Source organism: Nilaparvata lugens, chromosome 2 (assembly GCF_014356525.2).
Source record: "Nilaparvata lugens isolate BPH chromosome 2, ASM1435652v1, whole genome shotgun sequence".
NCBI classification, from domain to species: domain Eukaryota; kingdom Metazoa; phylum Arthropoda; class Insecta; order Hemiptera; family Delphacidae; genus Nilaparvata; species Nilaparvata lugens.
In genome coordinates this window covers 54,128,556-54,154,707 of record NC_052505.1, presented here as the reverse complement: position 1 = coordinate 54,154,707, position 26,152 = coordinate 54,128,556, and the positions used below count along the sequence as shown (strand labels likewise).

Sequence of the window (26,152 nt, the reverse complement as noted above, 5' to 3'; positions counted from 1 at the left end):
AATGCCTTGACTCTTTGAGTAATAGCCCGCGCGGTCACCCTCCCCATCTGAGAACTAGTGACTACAATTTTTCTGAGCAGGGTATGATTACTGAATCTTTTATCCGGGACAAAGTCTTTCCACACGAAGTGAGCATATAATACACAAGTAAAATATTCAATCTAAGGTTCACAAGACAGTTTTCGCAAGGATATTGACAGACACAAAAGGAAATTGCAATATGGGGAGGAGCAAAGAGACAAATTTCATTTTATCATAGGCTATCCTGGTCTTGAGATGAAATGTTGGGTTACCAACTTTCCACATTTCTGTAAATCAGTAAGTGAATTCTCAGTGAAGCCTGTTCGAGAATATAAACGTACTGACGTGCTATTCTTGAATCTCAACAAACCTCCCATTCCCATCATTCTAGCAATAGGCCAAATTCAATGCGGGAAATTGTGTTTCCAAGAATTATGTCCCAGTCACAATTGATTATGATGAACCTAATTTGGCGTTAAATTGTAGAGGATTTTGTACTCTTGGAAACGGTTCTGGATTTTTTCAATATAAATGGTTTTTTAGTTATATGGAGAAAAACAGGTATTTTCAAAGACTGTGAGGTTAGCAGAGGGTATTTTTTGTGAAGAATCATCATTTACAGACTATTTGTACCAAATAACTAAAAAATCAGTACCACAATACATTCTGCAAGCATGTATCCTCGCTCCCTTCTCATGTCACAAGTGATAAACAGAAAAATAAACTATGAATTCGCTAAGCTGTGAATCAATGAGTCACGGCAAATCCCATAGCAAACCAGTTACTTCGAACAGTGGAGGAGACAATGGAGATTTGTAGGGATATGCAAGTAGCCCGCATTGTATGCTCAATCCGTAAATAAGTTTTGTGTGAGTGTGTATTAGCGATCGTAGCACAACGTGGTGGCAATTTCGGGAACTGGAGTGTATCCCAATTAGGTAGAGTACTAACAAAATGGGGAGATTTTTTTTTATTACGTTTTTACATGGTTTTAAGCATGTAGAAGTGATTTTTACTGAAATTGAGCAGTGACAATACGGGGTCTCTCCTTAGTGTACACACCTCCCCTTAATGTGCTGTGTATACTTGATTGTCTCCCAGTATTATACCTTGTTCCAACACACACACACACACACACACACGTGGAGATTTAGTGAACATTCCAGCCGAGTCCACCACCTCTGATCCACCGCAAGACAGCCGCACCGAACCGACGATGTCCCTCAACAAGCCTTAGCTCAGCAGGCAGAGAATTCCACAAACTACAGGCTGTCACAAGGAACGACTTGTTGTACATAACAGTCCTATGTGTTGGGACAGCCAGCAGATGGGATCCATGCCGCGTTCCTCCACAACCAAAGTCACCCAAGTAACGGTACTCTACTGCCAGTTACTTAGGGGTTTTAGTTTCCAATATCTTATAGAGGAAGCACAAAGCATGATGTGATCTACTCTCACGCAGCTTCATAAGTTCAAGTCTGTTAAAGTATTCAGTTACATGGTCGTCATGTCTCAGGTTAAAGATAAATCGAACACAGTAATTATGTGCACACTGCATCCTCTGCAGAAGTTGAACTGTCATGTCAAGAGTTACAATGTCACAGTAGTTGAAGATTGGGAAGATCAGAGTCTTGACCAACATAACCTTCGTTGAAAAGGGAATGGAGTCAGAGATCCTCTTCAATGTCATAATCCCCCCAATGACCCTGTTACAAGTCTGAGTCACGTGGCTGGTCCAGTCAAGAGTCCTTGTCATTGTAAGTCCTAGATTTTTCACGTCAGAGCTGTATTGCAATTGTATGTTATTCAATTTATAAATGGTCCGTTAGTTATGTCAAGTGTGTTTAAAAGTCTTGAATAACCTATGACTATTGATTTTGATTTAGTTTCGTTAATTTTCAGTCCATTATTCTCAGTCCATCGTACCAAACGAGTCAAGTCAGCATTGACTTCATCAACTGTGACGTCGAAGTCATTTTTCTTGCAGTGCCGGTATACTTGCAAGTCATCGGCATATTTGTGATGTCTGGTCGTGAGTAGAGTGCTTGTCACGTCATTTATGTAGATGCTGAACAGCAGAGGACCCAATACCGAACCCTGAGGAACTCCTCTGTTCACTTCACGCCACCGTGAAGAGGCATCCCCAACTCTCACACACTGACACCGACCCTGAAGATAGGACCTCACCCATGCCACAGTGGAGTTGGAAAAACCTAAGTTCCTGAGTTTATAGAGTAAAGTGGGATGGAAAATGCTATCGAATGCCTTACTAAAATCTATAAGGACTAGAACTGTTAGCTCTCTACCATCCATAGCCCTACAAATGTCATCAGTGACTCTCGGGAGTGCAGAGGTGGTACTATGACCACTACGGAACCCCGATTGAAAGTCACCAATCAATCCAGAACCATGGATAAATGAGCTTAATTGGGAGTGAACGATAATTTCCAGAACCTTGGACAAAATGGACAATAAGCTTATAGGCCTGTAATCAGATGAAGAGAGAGGGTTAGAAATCTTGTTCAAGGGAATCACTATGGATAGCTTCCAGTCATTAGGAAAAACGGACGTTAAAAGTGAGGTATTGATCAAATGGGTGAGAAATGGGAGGATAAGAGGAAGGATAATTTTGATAAACTTGATCGGGATACCCTCTGCACCAACAGCATTACTCTTCACTCGATGAACAGCCAAGAAGACCTCTTGCTCCGTGACATTGGAGAAGTAGAAGTCCTCATTGGGATGAAAATCAGGCAGAGAGTCAAAGTGAGCACAAGCTTGGTCCAAACCCACAGGGATGTCAGTGAAGAAGCCATTGAGATCATCCAGCGAGTGAGCTACAGTCGGTACCTGCCTCTCCTTGCCAGCCCCAATCTCCCTCAGAGCACGCCAAAGAGATGAAGTTGATGATCGCTTTGAGGAGATCAAGTTACGATAGAATGTAGCTTTCGCATTTCTAATTGTTTGCTTGCAAGAGTTCCTCAAACGCTTATAATGATTGAAATCATTGGGGCTTTTTGAAGCTCTTGCAATTTCGCACCAATAATCTCGATCCCTCATTAGCTGGCGTATCTCATCTGTGAGCCATGGAGCAGGATCTCTGGTTACTCTGCGATTTTTTAAAGGAACATGTTTTTCAAAAAGAGAAACTATATTGTAGTTGAGAATGTCCAACATAGCATTAACATTGTTAGTTTGGAATATCTGTAACCAGTCAAGGTTAATTGCATCATCTACATGATTGTAGAGAGTTCTAGCTTCCCTCCCTTAGTTTTGCTGGAAATATCAAGGGAGAGGTACGAGGTTTTTGAATCATTGTTATGTTTTTGAATAGGGCTTGTTATTGATATCCTGTGTCTGTGTCTGTATAACACGTGGTGTTGAGAGTGTAGAGAATCCATATAGATCTCGCAGTGGAAGTTATCACTGAATGTATTCATTGACTTTAATACAGACAGTGTTGCCAATTTTCAGTGACTTCCTTTGAAAGAAAAAACCTGTAGACTTCCACTTTCAAAACATAATAGACGAATAAGTGAAGATAAATACCGTTTATGTACCCCATTCAGTAGGATATTAACTCAAAAGGCATACTCAGATTACCTCATTTCGTAGGCTACATACTCATGGAGCATACACACTTCAGAGTCCCGTTTAGTAGGTCCAACTGGAAAGAGTGTATGATGAATGTGTGTATGACGAATGTGGCGCGGATCTGGTGGATTTTTCTGTAAGTGTAAGTATGTGAACTGTAGATGCGAAACGAGGTGATTTTGGGAAGAAGTTCGTAAAGTAGTGATACGGATTCAGAGCAGTCCTAGAAGTCGTTTTGAGTGGATGCACACTGAGGTACACACACACACATACATACACACACATACACATACACACACACACACACACACACACACACACACACACACCACACACACACACCACACACACACACACACACACACACCACACACACACACACACACACCACACACACACACACACACCTATACCGCATGCATATCTTTGTCGGCTCAACTGCCAGTAACACATTTGTGGGGGAATTCAAACTGGAAGCTATTAAGTGTACAAGCCTAATAAGTGGTCATTTATTCTTTACACTCCGTTTTCTTTGAGAAAAGAGAAAAAAATGTTTGTTGGTCTGTCCCGACAACCATTAAATTGTGTGTGTTGTCCCGACAAACATATGCATTAAGGACTTGACTATTTGTGTGTGGAAATCAAGGTCACGAGTCATTACAGTGTTGCCAAACTTCTCGATAGCGCCCGCTCGCACATACACGGCAGATGTACCTCATAGCTTCGCTTTGTATTCACTGACGACTGACCTGTGTGGTTTACAAGGCGTCGGGCGGAGGGGGCGTTCTGCACCGGGTGCCATCCCTGGGGGTGGGTCAATAAGCTCACCCAAAAATTAGAATATTAGAAAATATAACACAATAAAATGGTATCAATCGAATTTTGACTGATACTATGTAGACTGTATAAGTGTTGTAGGGTCGTATATACGTGATTAATGTATAGTGTGAAGGATGTTGATTATAAAAAAATGAATGATCAGAATTTTTTTCCATTTAATTTGGATTTCACTACTGCCAGCTAAGGAAAAGTGCAGTAAGTGCGAAATTCGAGATTTTGTGTTGAGTATGATTTTATATGTAGGCTGAATTATGAGGGGGAACACGATGGATAGTCAAAAATGCCGTATTTGCAGTCGTTTTATAGATATAAGCATAGCACTGATGCCACTGATCGCATGTGCACGAATTTGAGGCATTTATAAGCGCAAAACTGTCGTGAAGTACTTTTCACTACTAATCGAAAGAGCAGTATCTCCACTGGAATTACTGTCTTTTAGCTAGCAACATCACATGCGGCATTTAAGCTTAGTATTTTTAAAAGGAATAAGTTACAGCATTCTAGCTCTAGCTTCACCAAAATTTTAATGCTGAGCTAAGGCTGAAAATAAACTTTCTACTCGTGATATTTCTACTCGTGAGTTTCTTGATTTGTATACCATCAAGCTATCAAAATGAAAAAGTTTTTTCTAGAAAACATTTTTCTCTCATCATCACTTTTTGAGATATGAGCGCCTGAAGTTTGAATTTTTGGGACAGAACATTTCAAACTCGGTAAAATATAAATCCATGAGATTCAGAGGATGTATTCTTCATGATATTGTTGTTCTAGTAAAACAAAAATCTTCTAAAAGTATCAATTTTTGAAAAAGTTATTCAATTTACCAAAAATAACTCAACTAAAAGCTATTTTTTGTAAATTGAATAACCATCTTAAAATTTTTTTTAGAAAATTTTTGTTTTACTAGATCAACAATACTATGAAGAATCTATCCTCTGAATCTCATGGATTTATCTCTTACCGAATTTGAAATGTTCTGTCCCAAAAAATTGAACCTTGGGCGCTCATATCTCAAAAAGTAATGATCAGAAAAAAATGTTTTCCTGGGAAAACTTTTCCATTTTGATAACTTCAGTCATCGTTTAGACGTCGTAGCGGTAGCATGTCGAGAGCATTGTAGTGTTAGTAGAATAGTGTAGTATAGTGGTAGTAAAAATAGTTATATTTCGATAGTTCCGTATCTGCGCCTTAGTGGAATTAGGCCTACGCGGAATTGTCGAAAAGTGCGAAATTGCAGTACGCGAGTGCTCGTTCGAGCGTCCCGGTTTGGCCGGCCGGTCAATGTTCGCGACACAATCGCTTTGCTGAATAATGAATAAACAGTTTAAATTCAACATAAATGTATTTCGTCAGACCGTCGAAATTTTGATTCCCGAGTTTGAAGAAGAGGCAACAGAAGAAGAAGTCGAAGCGAATAAAGAAAAATGGAAACCGGTAGTGTAAACGCAGGTATCCCTACAAAGGAGTCAACGCCGGAAAAGGTCATCGACCCAAATAATTTAAGAACAGCAACCGAAAAAATATTGTATAATAGTTGGAAGGAAGCTGAAAATAGATGTGTAATGATGCAAATCAAGAATGAAGAGCTTCAAACGAAGCTAGAGCAACTGATTAAAAGAATCTCTCTTCTTGAGAAAAATAGGGAGAGTAAGAACCAGCCTCAGTCATTTACTGTAGGAGGAAATTTGAAAACTAATAAACTAACTGCCGAAAAGGAAGAAAACAAGAATTTACATTCCTCTACGGATGAAGAAGAGTTAGCAAAGTACACTGAATGGATCCGAGTGAAATAAATAAGTAAATTATTATGATTGTATAAATGAAATCAAGAAATTCAAAAAAAGGAAGATGGATACCTCGCTTTTGCACCCCCAGCCATCAACAAGCAGTGCAGCAACTGACAGCCAGCACACCAAGGAAAAGAAGAATAAAGTAGTGCCCCCGCCTCCTATCATTGTGAACGATATAAAAAATTTCAATACGTTTTTAAAAACTTTGAACAGTGTCTCTCCAGATGACAAGTTCAGAATAAAGCTAGTCAGTGATGAAACATTCAAAATCAACGTTCTAGATGTAGATACTTATAGAAACGTGACGAAAAAATTGGTTGATACTGGCTATAAGTGGCATTCATACGAAAATGGACTGTCTCGACCCATCAGAGTGATGGTAAAGAAACTACATCATTCGTGTAGTCCAGATACCATACTTGATGATTTGAAGAATCAAGGCTATAAAGTCCTGGAAGTGGTAAATAAACTCAAATGGAAGACTAAGGAACCATTGGACATTCTCCTGGTATCCTTTAGCTGCGAGGAAGATATAATTAAAATATTTGAATTGAAAACGGTTCTTGGATGTAAGGTGGAAATTGGAAATATAAGGAAGACAAAGCTGATAGCCCAATGCAAGCGTTGCCAGGCTTACGGTCACACCCAACGTTACTGTAACATGGAACCAAGATGCGTGAAATGTGGATCAAAGCATCTAAGTAGGGACTGCCAAAAACCAATGATGTCCTACCAAAAATGTGTCCAGTGCGGAGAAGCTCACCCTGCAAGTTACAGAGGGTGTACTGTAGCTATTGAACTGCAGAAAATCAGAAATGCGGCTCAAAAAAGGAAGACGGACACTCCCAAGAGCTCAATCAGTCAAAATCTAACTACAAAGCTTGGATATAAAAATACTAAGCAGGTAGAAATTCGTGTGCCTACTCTGAGTAGAAGAACATCTGCAGAGACTGTTGTAGGAAACAAAGGCTCTAATTCGAATAGCTGTCAGTTCGATAATATGGAGGGAGATATTAATCAGGTGCTGAAGCTCATTTTACATAAGTTAGACAAGCAAGAAAAGAATATCTTCTATCTTCAAAGCCGTTTTGAGAAGTTGGAGAAAAATTGTTCTTCTGAATTGTAATGCTGAATACACTTAGAATAGTTGAATGGAATGCTAATGGACTCCTTAATCGGCAATAAAAATAAGAAGCAGTTTTAAATTTAGTAAAGATAAATATTTGTTCAGTTCCAGAAACTCATTTCACTAATAATCTTACATTAGAATCAGAGGATATAAGACTTATCATGCTATACATCCCAGTAATTCGGCGCGAGGTGGAAGTGCTGTTATCATCAAGGATAGTATTCAACATCATGAAGAAATTAAATATGAGTCAGAAAGAGTGCAATTAACTAGTGTAGCTGTTCAAACAGGAACTTATAAGTTGGTTGTGACTGCTATCTACTGCCCACCCAGACATTCCATACGAAATGGAGAATACATAGCTTTATTTGAGATGTGATGGTGATTTTAATGCAAAACACGTTGTTTGGGGACACGTTTAACAACCACGAAAGGCAGAGAGCTCTATAAGGCTATTATGGAGTACAGTTGTGAGGCCATTTCTACCGGAAAACCAACCTACTGGCCCTCAGATATGCAAAAAATTCCAGACCTAATAGATTTCTTCTTAATTAAAAATGTGAGTTTTAACTACTTGAGTATTGAGGAAAGTTTCGACCTTGATACTGACCATTCTCCAATTCTTCTAGAGCTGAGTGAATCTATAATACGAAAACAAAATGAACGGCCATGGCTTGTTAATACCCGTACAGACTGGGAAGGATTTCAACAGATGCTGGAAGGAAAATAACCCTTGATGTACCATTGAGAAGCATGGAACAGCTTGATGGAGGAAATTTGGATGGAAAATTTGTCACTGTCGTGCAACAGGCAGCCTGATGGAACACCCCACAACTAAGAAGAAGAACTGTAGGAAATAGCTACCCAACAGAAGTGAGGGAAATGATAGCTGAAAAAAGGAGAGCTAGGAAAAAATGGCAACAAACAAGAACTTCACAAGATAAAAGGCAACTTAATCATTTAACTCAACAGCTCAGAAGAGAAATCAAACAAATTAAGAATGAATCAATGAATCATTATCTGAGAAATCTAACAGGAGATGGAAGCACCGACTACTCTTTCTGGAAGGCAGCCAGGAAATTGAAAAGACCCATTCAGCATGCACCACCAATTAGGAAACAGGATGCCTCATGGGCTAGAAGCAATACAGAAAAAGTTCAAGCATTTGCTGATCATCTGGTAAACACATTTCAACCACACAATCATGATGAGCTGGAAATTGAAGAGGATTTTATCCAGGAGAGCGAAGAGTTTAGACATTGTGGTGCTCTTCCTGGGGGAGTCACTCTCACCTCCAAGGATAGGACAATACACGTAGGGTGATGTAATGCTGTATTTAAATGCCTCACGTTGGGCCGGCAAATCATGTGGTGCGTTTTTTAACGGCTTCACACATGTAGGGTGAATCTTGTACTGAGTCAATGGTGTAGAGGCTATAAATTTTGCAATGCGTGTGTGGACGCTGAGTGAACACCAGACCGATTGATTCACTACAAGATTCATACAATTGTCGGAATCGCGGGAGGCCTAAACGCTCGCTCACCCTTGATTCTTCTAATGACAGATTGTATAATGATGAAATTTTTATAAGTAGTGTAGCGGACGCTAAACACTGAATACGGATACCTTAAAATTATTACCTGTGAAGAATGAGCATACAAAATCATACAGGTCGAGCAAAAATCCCGATGTAGCTAATTTACGGGACTGCGTCTCTAATAAGTTCTGAAGGATTAAAAATACGGTATTTGAACCAAATATCGTTCAGAATATATTTCGAGAACAGAGTCTTGTCGGGTTTTAAGCTCTATTGTAGGAATTTATATGATCTATGGCTGCCTCTGCTGTACAATTGATGCATTCGCTCCAAAGTCGAGGTAGGTAACAGATAAAAGCTGATGTATGAGCAGGTAAGGACAAAGAATAAATATCTCGATCTGACCCCACTCGCTACATCCACTTAGACCTGTTCCAATATCCAGCTTGATTCAATTATTCTAATGATCATATTCGATCGGTTCTTGATGATATAGAACGTATCAGACACAACAATTGACAGGCTTAAGAAATAATCGAACTCAGAAAGCGAATTAACAAAACTGAAATATATTATAATAAAATATGTAATCATACAGTGCAGATTCAGAATTTGATTTACAGGTTGATAATAATTTAGCATTAATAGAATAGTTAAAAATTTTCTTGTGCTTGCATGATACCATGCGTGATTCAACAGAATTTTACAATTGATAAAATTGAACAGTTTTGAAAAATAGTGAAAAAAAAATGAATTACAAAATATATTTTAAAGTTGCTCGGGGTCGTGGTTCAGGCAGCGGAGGATAGTTAATCAACTACAAATTCTTAGAAATTAAAGATGAATAAATTTAGGCTCTTAATAACTAAAAGCGCTTGTCGGCGTGGCCAATAATTAACGAAGAAAAAATTTATGTTTTTCTGCACTGAAATATTTTCGAAGCGTAGATTGGGGCCCCTTTTAAGCTTATAACTCACGTGAATTTCCTTGGCGGTCGTGGTTTTCTTCTTTAGATCAAAAATCGTTTGATCAGCGGCAATCCAGGCTTCGGTTTCAGCACGTGGGGAATTTTAATTTAAATATCTCCTTCACCGAATTAATTAAGGGATAATTTACTTTAAACTTTTAAATTTATTGATTGATGAAAACAGAAATTTACAAATAACAAATAGATTGGCCTAAAATATCGGCTCACAAATAGAACATTTAAAATCGAACAAGAAATTTTCACAAATAGGTCTTTTGTAACTATAAAAAGAGATCTGCACGGTGAGGATTTCAAAAGGGAAGAGCTGTCTTTTCTCTAAGCTTCTAGGCTAGACCTTGCTTCTCAGAATCTCGATGTAATAATTTGCATAAAAATTTGCCATTGGTAGAACGCTTGTGACGTAAACATGACGTCAGTGGCAAGCAGTAGAATACAATTCCTTTAATTACAATAATAATTTAATTTATGTAATTCTTAAAATTGCTTAATCTTCTGGACATAGTTCCTCTCATACAATGTACATGTGCTAGTGTAACTGATAAGGCAGGGTTGTTGTCTGATAATAGATTAACATGTGTTGCTTTCAAACGATCACCTTCCTGGTGCTATTTCTATGCACTGTGATTGGCTTAGACCTGCCAAAGAGATTTAATTACCATGTGGTTCAGTTGAATTAAATCATTAATAAATTAATATTCTTATACAATTTTTATTAGGTTTGAGATTGTTATAATTAATTTCTGCCATTTTATCAATAATATAATTTCATGCTATGACCCATTTAGTTACAATAAGACCTGACATATAATATAATTTCTTAAATAATAAATAATTTCAACGATAACACATACATTTTATTTTTTTATTTGAAATTCTTGATCCTTTATGGATAGTTTTAATTTTTAGAGATGGTATTATATCTTACGTGAAGCCAGCGTGACATTTGACAATACTTTGAATCAGTCAGCTGCGTTCGAACTGTTTTAAAAACATCTGATCGATAGTAAACAAAGTGTAACCTCAAAATCAGTGAGCGATTCATAAATAATTTGTGCTTTATTTGCAAAATAATTATAATTTTATTGAATAATTTTCCGGCTCAACCCATACCAATAACCATTAACAATCAAATAGTATCATTTTCCAATGATGTCAGGTACCTAGGTATCACTTTAGATGCAAAGCTTCGCTGGAAGGTCCTTGTTAAGAAGAAGAGAGAAGAGCTGGAAATAAAATACAAGAGACTCTGGTGGCTGATTGAAAGGAACTCCATCCTGTCAATTCCAAGCAAAGTACTCCTGTATAAGCAGATTCTAAAGCCAGTATGAACGTATGGTATTCAACTTTGGGGGTGTACCAAAGACAGTAATATCAAAGTCATACAATGCTTCCAAAACAAGGTGCTGAGAAACATTGCTGATGCTCCTTGGTACGTCAGAAACAGCGACCTTCACAGAGACCTGCAAGTCGACCTGGTATGCAGCGAAATCCAGAGGCATGCAGAGAAACACGAGGCCCGACTCCACCAACACGACAACATTGAAGCAATCCAGCTGCTGGAAAATGAAGGATTGGTGAGGAGGCTGAAAAGGAAGAAGCCATTTGAACTGGTCTAGTGCTGATTCAAGTGTCTTGTGTCCAGTGAAAAGCAGAGCAGTGGAAATGAGTGAAATTCACCTGTGTAGTACAGTCATAAGCAGTGTACTAATAATATTAGAATTTGAATAGGAGACCCTATGGAGGATTCTCTTGTATGAAGTATTCATTAGTATTATAGGACAGAAAAAGTTGCTTATTAGTCCCTAGACTGGATAGCAATGTATCGTTTGAAAAAAAATGATAACTTGATGATATACGAATTGAAAAACTTTGAAAAATATCACGAGTAGAAAGTTCATTTTTAGCCTCTGCACAGCCTTAAGTAGAAAATAATGCAATATAGAGAACAATGTGAGTGCGATGTATATATTGAAAAAAAAACACAGAGATTCTAGAAAAATAGTTCTCTGGCTAGACAATTTTCTTTCTCCCAAAATAAGAGTTGGTCACTTTTCCTGTTTTTAGTGTATTTCATATAAATTCAAGTGACATCTCAAGTTGAAGCCTTAAAGTCCAAGATTTACGTCCTGCACTCTGGTACCACATTTAGCATTATGTGGATTTGGTATTGGCTTTTGGTTTTTATTGTTATGTAGATTATCAGTAACTTACAATACGTGAAAGCGTTCACAACAATTTATGAGTAAATAACACTTGTTTTGCAGTGAGTTTACTGTACAATGTTAATGTAAACCCAAAATAGCAATGCAAAACAATATTGTTAGGCCTACATGTTATTTGTAAGTAATTTTTCACTAATAAGTTGAAACTGTTCCATAAATATTTGTATTTCTTGTTGACCGAGCGAAGTGAGGTCTAATATTCAAGTCGACGGTTTGGCATTTCTCTTAATGTTTGAATGTTTGAATGTTTAAATGTTTATATGTTTAATTAATATATAATATTTAATAATTTAAATATATTTAATTATATATAATTTACGGCGAAACGCGGTAATAGATTTTCATGAAATTTGACAGTTATGCTCCTTTTTTAATTGCGCGTCGACGTATATACAAGGTTTTTGGAAATTTTGCATTTCAAGGATAATAAAAAAGAAAAAGGAGCCTCCTTCATACGCCAATATTAGAGTAAAAATCAATCTATAGAATTATTCATCATAAATCAGCTGACAAGTGATTACACAGATGTGTGGAGAAGCCAGTCTATTGCTGTATTTCCATAAGGTCTTTAGTTTCAATCAGGTACTTGTGGATGAGAATACTGCGTGGGGTCCACTGTTCACAGAACTACTAGTTATATAGGAACAGCTGGTTTTAACGCCTATATTGTGCATGTTATTGGAGTGATTCCCATGTTTTACGTATATTTCAACTTTTTTCTCAAAAACTACTCACACTACAGCTTCCAGACTAGTTTTATTCAATTTTTCAGATATTTTTCCATATGAATCCAGCATAGGTTTTTCATAAACTAGTCCCCAAACAATTCAGCATCGGTGTATTTCACCAGAGGAACTGAATTCCGGGCGAAATCTTTCACCCTGTATAGCTAATGAAGCGTTTATGGATATATGTTTATATGAACTTTTTTTCTTATTTTCACCTCTACTATCACGTATTAAAATATTTTACCATAATTATTAATCACCCTGTATATATTACAATATATATAATATATATATATATATATATATATATATTATATATATATATATATATATATATATATATTGAGAGTCGTAGTCGAGCAGTCGTACAGTAAACATCTAAATTAGTGAGTAGAGTGGCTTTCAATAACAGTGAAAAGTAGGTCAATAGAATAGTGTTAGTTTAACATCAGCTATATAGTGTAGTAACATCAACATCATAGTGTGGTGTCTTTTCAACAAATGCAATCACCAAAAAACCACCATATGGAGTGATTCCAGAATACGAAGAAGAGGAGAAGAAAGAAGAAGGAGAGGCATTTCAACAAAACGTTACCATCAGCCCTTTGGAGCAGAAACAGAACCAGGAGGTGGAGCTGCAAAAAGATGATAATATGAATATCATAAGTGAAGTTATGGCCAATGAATTCAAATAGGATATTGAGGAACTATATAATAAACTCTTGGATTTTAAAAAATGGGCTGCAGTTGAATATGAGAGAAAGAAACTTTTATGAGTAGATTATGAAAGATTTTCAGAGATGTTAGTTGAAACAACGGAATCTGTCGTTAGAATCGAAACAAGGGCTATTACTATCAGTCAGTTGACAGAAAATCTCAATTCAGGTGCGCCAAAGTTACAAGAAACAATAGTCAGCTTAAATAAAAAAATGCAGGAAATCAGTGATAAACCACCCAGTTTTGCTGAAGATGGCATCAACAGCAGAAAAAATAGGAAACGTAAGAAGAATCCAACTTGAAGAGCATGTACTTCTTCTATAACCAACAAATTTGGAATTGGTAGGAGATAATGAGAAGCAGAGTAGTGAAAAAATAAGGAAAAGTCTGAAGGAAAACATTCCAAAGAAAAAAAATATAAGAGTAAAGAAAACTGTTAATGTTCGAGGCGGCGGTCTTCTTATTGTTCTGGATACATTGAATGATAAGAAAAAAATACTAACAAACAAAAGCTTACAAAAAGGAGGGATAAAAATCACGGAGCCTGCAAACAAGAAGCCAAGGATAATCTTGTACGATGTCCCATCAGATGTAAATAAAGAGGAGCTGTCAGAGATCATCTATGAAAAGAATTTCTATAACTCTGGAATCCAAAAAGAAAACTTTGTCAAAGGCTGCGTCCCATCATTCAAGTTAGGCCCAAGAGATAAAGATACCGTTCATTGGGTGTTTGAATGCGATCAAGAAATAAGGAAGCTAATAATTAACAAGGTAAAGCTGTTTATCGACTTTACATGCTGCAAAGCCAGCGACTATACTGTAGCTCAGAGATGCTTCCGGTGCCATGGGTTCAATCACGTGATGAAGCATTGTAAAAAAGAACAGGATGTCTGCGGGCACTGTTCAGTTATAGGACATAACTCTAAAAACTGCCCTTCCGAAAAGGAAATTCCAACTTGTGTTGATAAGAATAATAAAAAGAATAATAAGCCAGCTAATCATAAAGCCAATGACGCGTAATGCCAGTAAAAAAATGAAAAATAGGATATTGAAAAATGAAACTCTAATTAAGCCTAGTATCAATAAAAGAGAGCCGTCGACTATTGAAAAATCTCTAAAAAATATAAATAAGCTACATGTACATAAACAAACGTAAAAAAGTAGAGTATCATTAATTCAGAATTACGTTGAATATTCCGATATTAATTTAGCGTTTGCTTACGTAGGAGAAAATAAGATTCGAGTCTCAGATGGATTCTCGCACGTACTAGAGTCAAAATCGCTGACGCTAGAGGAGTGGTGTAGCCTTGAGCCAATTAGTCTACAAAATAAATGCTCGGCGATCTTACTGAAAACAGTCAACACGCCTGACAGTAAACAATTAATTCGGAATTACTTGTTGCCCGTAAATGATTATAATGCTCTAGAAGAAATTTAAAAAGGCATCAATGAATTATCCACTTGTCGTAGGCATAGATGAATTCAGCCAGCTAGCAGATTTATCCTCAATTGATTTACTCAGTTTTATCTTATCAACTGATCATTTGAAATATATATTTTATCATAGGGGCACTAACAGCATGAATTTTCTCAATATTCCAGAACCAGATCGGCCAGAAGAAAAAGTATGCCCAAGAGGTTATCTACCAGAAGAGAGCAAGCATCATAACTTTCTAAATTGCATGATTCAATTGAAAAATCTTTTACAGCAATATGATAAAATAAACGCAGATATTTTCAAAGAAGCTCTTTTAACACTTCGAACCGAAAATCTTCATGCTTCATCGTCGGTCTTCAGAGAAATTGAATTGAGGAGTATGAATGTTTACGATAATGAATTGAAAATGATCCTTCTACCAACTACTTCAAAATATAGAATGGGACTCAGTATGGAGGGAGGCGGAGCTTACATATCATTTGACAACAGTTCTCGCAGATTTAGAACCAATGAAAAATATATTATGGTTAGTCGAGACACTCAAGTGATGCTTAATGAGGAACTGTTGAATGCTGTTTCGAAAATTTATATATCTCGATGCAAGATACCGAGAATCGGATGGATTGATGGAGTTCCAGGGAGCGGAAAAACACATCTAATTGTTGATAAACATCGACCAATGGAAGACCTCATACTAACTCAAACAAGAGCCGCAATCAAAGGAATAAGATCAACTATACAGGAGAAACACGGAAATGAATTCAACTCGATCATCAATTCAAATTACAGAACCGTGACGTCGTTTCTTATTAATGGCTGCCACAAAAAATATAAGCGCGTATTCATCGATGAAGCTGTCCTTATGCACGCCGGCTTCGTGGGATTCGTCTCTGAGCTGACAGGCGCAGACGAGATAGTACTGGTTGGAGACTCAAAACAAATATCTTACATCGAGAGAAGTGGTTTACCAGCAGTCTGGAAAAATATTTCTGTTTTCGCGGATCCGGATTCCTACCAATCAGTGACCAACAGGTGTCCAATGGATGTGTGCTGTCTGTTGTCTAACTACTACAATGATATCTGCACTACAAATAAAATTATTCGATCAATTGAACCAACAATAACTAACGGAGAACCTCACAACCTACAACCACAAACTTTGATCCTCATATTCACGCAATCAGAAAAACAAATGGTACTGGAAGCTGTCAAAAACAAGGCTCCCGCTGGCTCATTAACAATACTAACTATACATGAAGCTCAGGGTTCAACGTTTAGAGATAACATCTAGTGAGGAAAAACACTAAACCACTCAAGATTTACAATCGCATCCAGCACATAATAGTAGCACTTAGTAGGCATACCAACTCATTCAGATATTTAACAGTTGGAGAGCAAGATCTCATGCCGTCATTAACTCAAAAAATACAATCAGTTGAGGACAAGGATATCTACAATTGGCACACAAATAATTATAAACACAGAAACAAAAATGGCTGATTTGATGGAGGATTTGGATTTATTAGACATTGAAGACTTTTCGATTCCAAATTCACAAGATGTCAACAATACAATCCAACCTTTCAACTTTAAAATCATCAATTTCAACATCAGAAGCTACAATAAAAACTTTGAAGAATTTCTTATTCAACTGGAAGACCTGAACTTGGACTTCGACGTGATAGTCTTAACGGAATGCTGGATTGCTGGTGGTGTTTCCTTGAAATCAATTAATAATTATACCTGCCACAAAAAAGAAAACATTATTCTACAGAATGATGGAGTAATAATTTATGTCAAATCCGACTATTTTGTCGAAATAAAAGAAATTGCAGTTAGGCAAGCCAACTGTCTGAATATGCATTTAGAAATTGGGAAAGATACTTTTGTTATAACAGCGTTATATAGATCTCCATCACACTTGGACAGAATTTCTCATTGATCTGAGGCAGATTTTGGATGATAATGGAAAGTATTTTCACATCGTTCTAGTAGATTTGAACATCAACACAAAAGAACCAAATAAGCACAGGCAACTGGAAGACTATGATAATCTACTCAGTGAATATGGATTCCTACATTGTATAAAGCAGGCAACTCGTATTCGAAATAAAAGCGCTTCATGTATAGATCATATTCTGATAAACTTTAAAAAAGATATAATACCTATAGTTTTCCCAAATTGTATTACAGATCATTTTATAACTACTATTCTGGGAATTGAATATGATGCGGTGGAACACAATCACAACAGAAGAAAACCCTACTATGAAAGTATTGATTATAATAAACTTTCATGAGCTACAAATGATACCTGGAATTCCGTGTACCTGCAAGAATGCGCTGATAGTGCTTTGAAGAAAATGATAGAAATACTGAAGAAATACACAGAATAATGTAAAGTTATTAATAGAGTATCGCACACAAAAAGAAAGATTGAGCCTTGGATTACAAATTACAAATGGATTAATTACATCAATAAGGAAGAGAGATAAATTACACAAACAAAGCAAGAATAATACAGCGAATCTACAGCTTGGAGAGTATTACAGAAGGTACAGAAATTCTACAAACAACTGTCATAGAAAATGCGAAGAAACAATACTTTTCAAGGCGATTTGAAACTTCCAGCAACTCTAAGCAAACATGGGAAGTAATAAGAGAAATAACTGAAGTGCAACAGCCAAGAACACAAATCCACCAAATCAACTTGGAAGGGAGAGAATTGAAATTGGGAGATGATGATGAAGATATGGCAAATTCTTTCAATGAATTTTTTATTAGTATTGGATCAAAACTGGCTCAGGACATTCTAAATAGCGATTGTAATGGCGCAGATGAGCATGCGGCAGCTGATCAGATAGTCTGCCGGTCATTATTCTTTACACCTGTCAGTGAGGACGAAATTATAAAAATCATTCATAGTCTTAAAGCTAATAGTGCACCTGGACTCGATAATTTAAAACCAGAATTTTTCAAACAGAATAATACTATACTTACCAAGCCTTTAACACATATTGCAAACAGAATTTTCGAGGAAGGTGTTTTTCCACAGTGTCATAAGGAAGCTGTCATTTGTCCAATCTTCAAAACAGGAGATAAGAAAGATATGAATTGCTACAGACCCATATCATTACTAAGTACATTATCAAACATTTTTGAAACGTGTATCAAAACAAGACTGATCAGCTTTCTTGAAAAAAATAATCTTCTATCGCCAAACCAATATGGTTCTAGATCTAGTCGCAGTACAAATGATGCTATCCACTATGTGACCACTCAGATTGCTGATAAAATGAACACTGAAGAGGAACCATCAGCAGTATTCTTAGATTAAAAGAAGGCTCTTGATACGGTGTCACATGACATTCTTCTTTCAAGGCTTGATAACTATGGAATAAGAGGAGTAGCATGGAATTTTTTCAAGAGCTACCTATCAAACCTGACAATGTGTCAGAGTCAATGGATGTATAAGCAACAAGCTGACTGTAAAGTTTGGAGTGCCACAAGGAACAGTACTAGGACCAATTCTTTTCCTTCTCTACATAAATCCATTATGCAACATGGAAATTAATGGATCAATCACCACCTTTGCAGATGATACTGTTCTACTTTTCTCTGAGCCGACCTGGGAGATGACCTGGAGAGAAGCCGACACTGGACTTCAGAGGGTGTCTCGCTGGTTGAGTGAAAATCTGCTAACATTGAACCATGAGAAAACCTTCGTTCTGACCTATTCGGCGACTCAACATGGACAGCCAACAGGAGATGAGATAGTAATCAAGAATCAACGGAATAACACTCTTCATATACAGTTCGCAGGAAACTGTCACAGAAATACCTGGGAGTTACAATGGACTCTTCTCTGCGCTGGGATCATCATCTCAATGAATTATGCGGGAGACTGAGGAAGACTATCTGCAGATTCAGGATTCTGAGGACACTAGTCGACAAGGGATGTCTAAGAGTTATCTAATTTATCTACTTCTCTCTAGCACAGTCCCTCATGCTGTATGGGATTGTGGGATGGGGAGGTGCAAGCTTCTTGCACATCGAAACGCTCCTCAGGGTACAGAAGCTGATCATGAGGGTCATCAACCAGAAGCCTCCACGCTATACATCAGACCAGCTATTCAATGAGTTTGACGTGATGGATCCAAAGACAGCTTAACTCCAAGGAGATACTATGCAGATTACACAAGAACCCAACAACATTTCAAACCAGAAACCACAACCACAACACCAGATACAGGAATCTTCTCATCACCAGTGTTGCAAGGAAGGTACTATACCAGAGACATTTCAATCATTTAGCACCAAAATTATATAATATACTTCCTGCAAACTTTAAACAGATTAATCATCCTAGAAAGTTCAAAACAATAGTACACAATATTGGTTGATGAGCAAAGGGAGACAGAACATAGAAAACATTATTTCAAATAACAACTAACCGCCTAATGACTTACCAAACACTAACTAATTAATAATATGCACAAAAAAAAACTAACAAAACCTACTCTAGAACATGGTACGCCTTAGTGGAGTAGGTCAATTTCCACACAGAAAACTAAACAAGTATAGGACACATTATAAAAGATTTTTTTTACTAACTATTGTATGTAATATTGTAATTTATCTGATATTTTGTGTAATTGATGTTGTAGTTTTAGTTTTTCTGGGAAATGAACATTTTATTTATTTATTTATTTATTGTACTCTTTCAATTTCATCAAATTGTACTGAGCAGTCTTTTAGAGATATTATTTCCCATAAATCACAAAAGAGTATCAATATTCTATTCTCACTAGCTCGCAATATAAGTGTGATTTAACAAACTTCCCTCTTTGTTGTTTGAAAATTTCTAAAAACATAACCTTAAATTCATCCCTCATAAAAAATTCTCTCAACATAAATTCTCCAATATAATTCGGTGAAGACCTTCCTTTTATCTCTCAAAAATCTATCAACTGATAAATCTTCCACGTTCATGAGTTGTGTGTGGCACGTTTTGTTATATTTCAATGAATAGTTGATAATTAATTTTGAAAAAATTCACAACCATAAATCATTCAAAAATTTTCTTGTTGTCAGTGCTGTAACCGGTGGAGGTATTTTTAACCCTACACCACACCTAACATAATTCTGTAACCGGAGATATCTTTGTCTCTATTTGGTTAATCTTCCAAAATATAAAATAATATATAAGAATAAATGTGGTTTGATAGTCATTCTTGCAGACTATACCACCGCTGGCCACCAATGTAAACCGGAGGGGGGTTGTTTCCTTTTTTCTATAATATTTGCTAAAGTTTACTGCTATCAATTCATCTACCGGTATTTGAATCCTTGATTGGTTGGGAGCTTTTAGTGGATTCGTTCATTCAAATGCACAGATTATCATCATTAACTAATTGTCACCTATTCTAGCAGCTAGCAACTACGAGTTAGGAACTTCAATGAAAAATACTAATAAAATTTAACTCCAGGTTATTGAACTCTAAGTAAATAGAACGAATTAATAAGAGTCAGGTAACAGGTCGAATTTTCAAACAGAACAAAGTGATTCAGCAATTGATTCACAAAAAAAATATATATTCAATTCCAATCTACACATTTTGGGAACCTGCTAACTTGCTGCATTTAAATTTGGGCCTCGGTCATTATATGAAATTAAATTTTGAGCTTAATAAGAAGAACAATAAAAGTTCGGCACTCACCATTTTTAACAATATTCAAACTAGAACTCTAAAGAAACACTGTTGCAGATATTTGGGAACTGGTGAAACATTTGTGGCAGTGTCCTTATATTTTGCAAGAGGTGAGAGTACAGTTAGAAAAACTATCAAGGAGACCTCAGAATCTATCTGGTACGTACTGAAGGATATTTACATGCCTGTTCCTACTCAAGATATGTTGAAACATATTGCTGATCGTTTTGAGCTGCTATGGAACCTTCCAAATTGCATTGGAGCACTGGACGGTAAGCACATAAGAATTGAAAAGTTTCCACATACTGGATCTGAAAACTTCAATTATAAGCACTTCCACTCAACTGTACTTTTGGCATGTTGTGATGCCGATGGGCTCTTTACAATTATTGAGCCAGGTTATGCTGGGCGTAACTAACAGTGATGGAGGAATTTTCAAAGCAAGCTCAATGAACTTCTGGATGGCACATGGTGATAATATACCCTTGCCATCACCATTGATGAAAAATGTATGATTGAAAAAACATACCGTTTCCATACTATTTTGTAGGAGACGAAGCCTTCCCACTGACTCGGAACCTTATGAGGCCTTTTTCAGGTAAAACACTGGACAATGTGAAACGAATATTCAACTACAGGTTGAGCCGAGGAAGGAAAACCATTGAATGTGTGTTTGGAATGGCAACAGAAAAGTTTGCAGTCTCAAACGGCCAATACAATGTCGTGATTCTTCAACGGTAAATAGCATAGTGAGATCAGCTTGCATCCTAGATAACTTTGTTCGAAAACAGGAAGGAGCTGAGTACAGGCCTCAAGACATAACTCAACCTGAAAATCTAGCTCAACGTCCGACCGGTATCGGAACAAGAGACTTGGTAGTAAACAATGGATCATCAGCATTGCTCTGAGAAATTATCTGGCCAATCATTTCCTTTCTGCAAGTTTAACGTGGCAGTGAAAAGTAGCAGTGTAACTAGCCTGACTCAAGCTAAAATTACAAAAAATACACAATAGATTTGTGATGGATACAAAGAAATTAACGAAAGATTTGGTTATTTATAAACTGATGAGATGATTATCACTTTAGTAAAGTTATTGGGTTACTTATTTAATTTATAAGGGTCACTGTAAAAAAATGAACAAAAAACAATCACCCGTTCAAATATTATTGTGCCTTGCACCGATTCGTACTCAAATTGAATCTATGTAACAATATTTCGCTGAAAAATGCAAAATAAAACCTTTTCTTACCTGGCATATTTACTTCAGCTGCCACTTCTTCCCATGCTTTCTCCATTACATCTTTCCGTTAATAATCTGGGAGTTTGTAATTGTTCAGTGCTTCATGTTTCTCCACTGCTCCAACTAGTTTAATGTTCATTTCTTGGTCACTCATATTAATTTAACAATATGCGCCGTCAAAAAACCAACAGAACAACAACACAGCACCCCGTGATCACGTGTGACTGAAGTCTGCATCGCAACTGCAACCGCGGGCCCACGATTGAAGCGACTGGTTTCAGACTGTTTTGAGATCTTCACAAACCGGTCGCGCAATGTGCGTCTCCCTACACCATTACATTGCCGAGGTCACCAAAAGGTTGCGCGGCAAACTGGTTTGCAACTGTAGTTGCAAAGCAGTTGCTCTGTGTGCGCTAGGCCTAAGTGTACTGAATTATAATTGTAAGTTTTCGTTGTCATTAAACTGTCCTTATCTGCCTGAACCACGACCCTGATTAAATTTCAAATATTGTAATATTTTTGGTTAAATCATTTAGAATTCTAATTTACATATAAGAATTTTTAAACTTTATAAAAGAACGTGCATGATAGCCCAGCATCATAGCACAAATTCAATTAATCCTGTCAATAGAAAATTATTCAAACCTGTTTATCAAATCTTGAAACTGTACTGTCTATCAACTATTATTACTGCTCATTATATTTCAAATTCAAAACTTTATATCCTGAGTTCGATTATTTCTTTTTTTCAGATTTTGTGTTTGGCACGTTTGTACTAGTTAAGCACTGATCAAAGACAATCATTGTAATAATTGATCCAAATCTGGATAAAGGAACAGATCTAAGTGGAAATATTAAGTGGGGTCAGATCGAGATCATACGTTATCTGTCCTTACCTGCTAATATATCAGCTTTTATCTGTGCCCTACTTCGACTTGGAAATAAAGTTCCTACTACAAACCAGAAGCAGCTACAGTGTAAGAAATCACACAATAGAGCCCAAAATTTGGGAAGATTCTGTCCTGGAAGTATCTTTTGAACGGCATTTGGTCTATCGAACCTATCCTAGACCATCAGAATTTATTAGTAGCGCAATCCCGCAAATTATTGAACCAAGTTCCTTGCTCGACCTGTTTGATTTTGTACACTGTCTTCAATACAGGTAATAATTCAAGGTCTCTGAATCTAGTGTCGCTAAACCAAAAACATATAGGTTAAGTGAAACCTATTGAAATTATTTTTGATTGTTACATTGAGATCAGAGAAAAATTTGTTGGTGTAGAATTAGTTATAATGATTTACCTGTGTGCGATTGTGACTTATATTATTTGATAGTTCTATTTATTTTTTATGTGTCTACTTTTGTTACCATTTGATGTTGTAATGCATTCGATGTTCTCTTTTGCTGCTACAATAAAACATTTATTTATTTATTTCATTTTATGATATTTTAATAGGTTTTACATAATGAAAATATCTCATTTTTCATAAGATTTGATCTTTTTTTGTTTCAGTGCAAGATTGCAAAGAAAAGTGGAGAAATCTATGAACCGTATTTATGAGAAGAATAAAACCTCCCCCTAGCGGTTCCGGGGGGAAGAAAAAGGCATACTATTTAGAAAATGCCATGCAGTTTTGCCTGCCATTCATCAAAACAGTAATTCCCCCTCTCCGGGAAACTTGCCTCCACAACCCAGCAATATTCAGTCTACAGTTCATGAAATTGAAGGTTCTGAAACCCAAATTGATGACCCCATTCAGTTGGAAATCAATCCTACAGACAAAGGCCACTTTTCCCCAGAAATGTCTCCCTCAATTTTAAAGGATTCCCAACAGGCAGTGGAAATGCAATCCACAAGTTCAACATCAAGCAATAGACCTACTTCTCAAATCCCAAAAAAAAGCCAAAAATGCTGCGACCATAGTGGACCAAACGGTAGCAGAGTACTTCAGGGAAAAAAAGGCGAAGCTACTATCAAAACCTGAGGCCGATGCTACCAATAAGAAAATTGATCGACATCAGGGGATCAAGATGTTTCTGCTCAGCTTGATTCCAGAATCAGAAGAATTGAGTGATGCACAACTCAAACTTTTCAAGCGACACGTGTTGAGAGTGATTGATGGCATAAGTTTCTCGGGACATCAACAACAGAATCCACGGTCCTCATCAGGCCTCACCATCCTCACCTCACCGACGATGTCCGACTCAAGAGATTCACAAATAGACTTGACTCACATGTCGTCTGATGTAAATATCCAAACTGCATATTTTTATAACGCTTTTTCACAAGGTCTCAATAGCTCAAAAATGTAAATACTCAATAAAAGAACTCAATGGTAATTTTATATGTGGATATGTTTTATTCTTATATAAATTTAAAATAACAATAAAGTTGACTTATTAAACTTACCTCAGAGTGATCATTAATCTTTCCTGTGCTGGAATACATTCCCTTCAGGTGTGTGTCCATCATCTCCAAGGAATGGCCAACCAGTCTTGTTAGTTCCAAAAACTTATCTTTTGTCATTTGGTAAAAAGATTTAAACATCCTATCTGACTGAGACAACTCTCTAGCTACAAATAGCCTAGAGTTCACATTATTTCTTAAATAAGGATGGACCCGATGCTCTCTTTGTATTCTTCGCCGCCTTCCGTAAAGATAGAAGTAAATGATATCCTCTTCGTCTGAGTCTGATGACATGATAAGCACAAATGGTCAAGGCGATGCCTCAAAACACAGCAAACTAGGCCTACAAAATACTCCACCATTGCACATTGGACGCAACTGATTCACAATTGACCCGTTGACATGTGCGGACAAAAGTTTTCTTTCAGTTACAAACTAGTTGCAGATGCAACTGGTTGCCGACTCTAGTTGCAGAATAGTTGCTCTGTGTGCGCTTGGCCTTGGGCTATCAGCGCTTTCGTCAGTGATAATAATGCTTGTATCATGATCTTGCTCACTTTTATGATATTTAACATGTTGTACATTTCCATTAATAAATTATTTCAACAATAATGAATATATTTTTTATTTTGAAACTCTCATCCTTTTTACAATAATCATCGTTTTGCCTCAAACATAAGGTCAGTAGTATAGAAAATTAATTTCAACTAATTTCTTGACTGCATTCAAAACAGCTGTTCACTAACATAAACAAAGTTTTAACCTCTAAATTTTATGGTTGTTTACAAACAATTTACAAATTATTGGCAATAAATTATGATATTTTCAATAAATAGTTCTTCCAAAACTATGCCATATAGAACGGTGCTCTTATCCCAGTCTCAGCTGTTGATAAGTATAATCTTTATTACTATCAGGTAACAGTACATTGGATACTCTTCCTAGCCTTTGGCAATAATAACAATTATTATATCTTCTATTACTTCGATTTATTTTATTTTATGGTCTTGATAGTTTTAAAATGCCACAATATTGATCAAGCTCACATATTTCGATCAATGCATTTCTACCAAATGCATATTCCTGTTTGAACAGATTATTGATCAATCCATAATTTGATTTTTCCAATAAACGGAATTGAACATTACTCTTGAAATAAATATTTTATGTTGAAAAGAAGCAAGATACATTGTTTTGATATACAGATTTCCTGTCAAAATTTTGCAGTGGAAAAGTATGACGAAATAAGTACAACGTCATGACCAATATGCACGAGAAGTAATGGAAGCAGAAGTGGATTGGCGATTTGTTAGGGTAATTCGGTACACAGCAGTCAGTGAAGCCCGTAATTCGTATTGTGATATTCGGTTGACCCTTTTCCCTATTCAGACAGCAGTGCGTTCCCTTTGAGGCAGCCTCCCTTGCCTATTGCCCTATTCAGCGACACAATAAGGTGGATTGGCCTTCTATTGCATTACAGGAGGATTGCTGAATGAGCAGAAAGTGCTTGTTCTACAAGCACACAGTTCATTGAAGGACAAATAGCTGGCTGCTGTTAGTTAATTTGCTTTTGCAATGACTTGGGTTTGAATATTGTCTATCTCTTTTCTGTATCACTCCATGTTAAAGTAAGCAAACGAATATTATTACTCTGAAGTATTAGGAGTATGAAATTTAATGGCGGGGAAGAGACGATGTAGAAGCATAGGCTAAAGAGGGTCTGAGGGATAGAGGATTAACAACGACATTGAAGTAAACACAGAGTGAATACATTGAATAGTCTTGTG

General features: G+C 36.7%; 3 protein-coding genes across 3 annotated transcripts in view; 2 read left to right on the top strand and 1 right to left on the bottom strand.

Annotated features, from left to right (window-relative positions):
* Positions 1-22,260, bottom strand: part of LOC120349643 — a 291,013-nt gene extending 268,753 nt beyond the window's left edge. The window contains exon 1 of the mRNA XM_039420123.1: positions 21,967-22,260. Within this exon, the coding sequence (XP_039276057.1) occupies positions 21,967-22,012 (46 nt within the window). The 5' untranslated portion in view covers positions 22,013-22,260. The remainder of the gene's footprint in view (positions 1-21,966) is intronic.
* An 11-nt stretch (positions 22,261-22,271) lies between these two features.
* On the top strand, positions 22,272-23,541 carry LOC120349642. The gene is made up of 3 exons (XM_039420121.1): positions 22,272-22,331; positions 22,869-23,119; positions 23,472-23,541. Exons 1-3 carry the CDS (start codon positions 22,272-22,274, stop codon positions 23,539-23,541), a joined length of 381 nt encoding a protein of 126 aa, XP_039276055.1.
* LOC111051625 lies at positions 23,537-24,279 on the top strand. Its single transcript, XM_039421502.1, has one exon. The coding sequence runs from the start codon at positions 23,990-23,992 to the stop codon at positions 24,269-24,271; it is 282 nt and encodes a 93-aa protein (XP_039277436.1). The 5' UTR covers positions 23,537-23,989; the 3' UTR covers positions 24,272-24,279.
* Positions 24,280-26,152: the final 1,873 nt, after the last annotated feature.

What these genes read in the sequence shown, in the direction of transcription:
- LOC111051625 (XM_039421502.1), top strand. Translation starts at nt 23,990, where the DNA reads ATGTTTCTGCTCAGCTTGATTCCAGAATCAGAAGAATTGAGTGATGCA.
- LOC120349642 (XM_039420121.1), top strand. Translation starts at nt 22,272, where the DNA reads ATGTGCGTCTCCCTACACCATTACATTGCCGAGGTCACCAAAAGGTTG. An exon ending in AAAGGTTGCGCGGCAAACTG is followed by an intron (nt 22,332 to 22,868) that starts GTTTGCAACTGT and finishes CTAATATATCAG; the next exon opens with CTTTTATCTGTGCCCTACTT. An exon ending in GTACACTGTCTTCAATACAG is followed by an intron (nt 23,120 to 23,471) that starts GTAATAATTCAA and finishes TTTTTGTTTCAG; the next exon opens with TGCAAGATTGCAAAGAAAAG.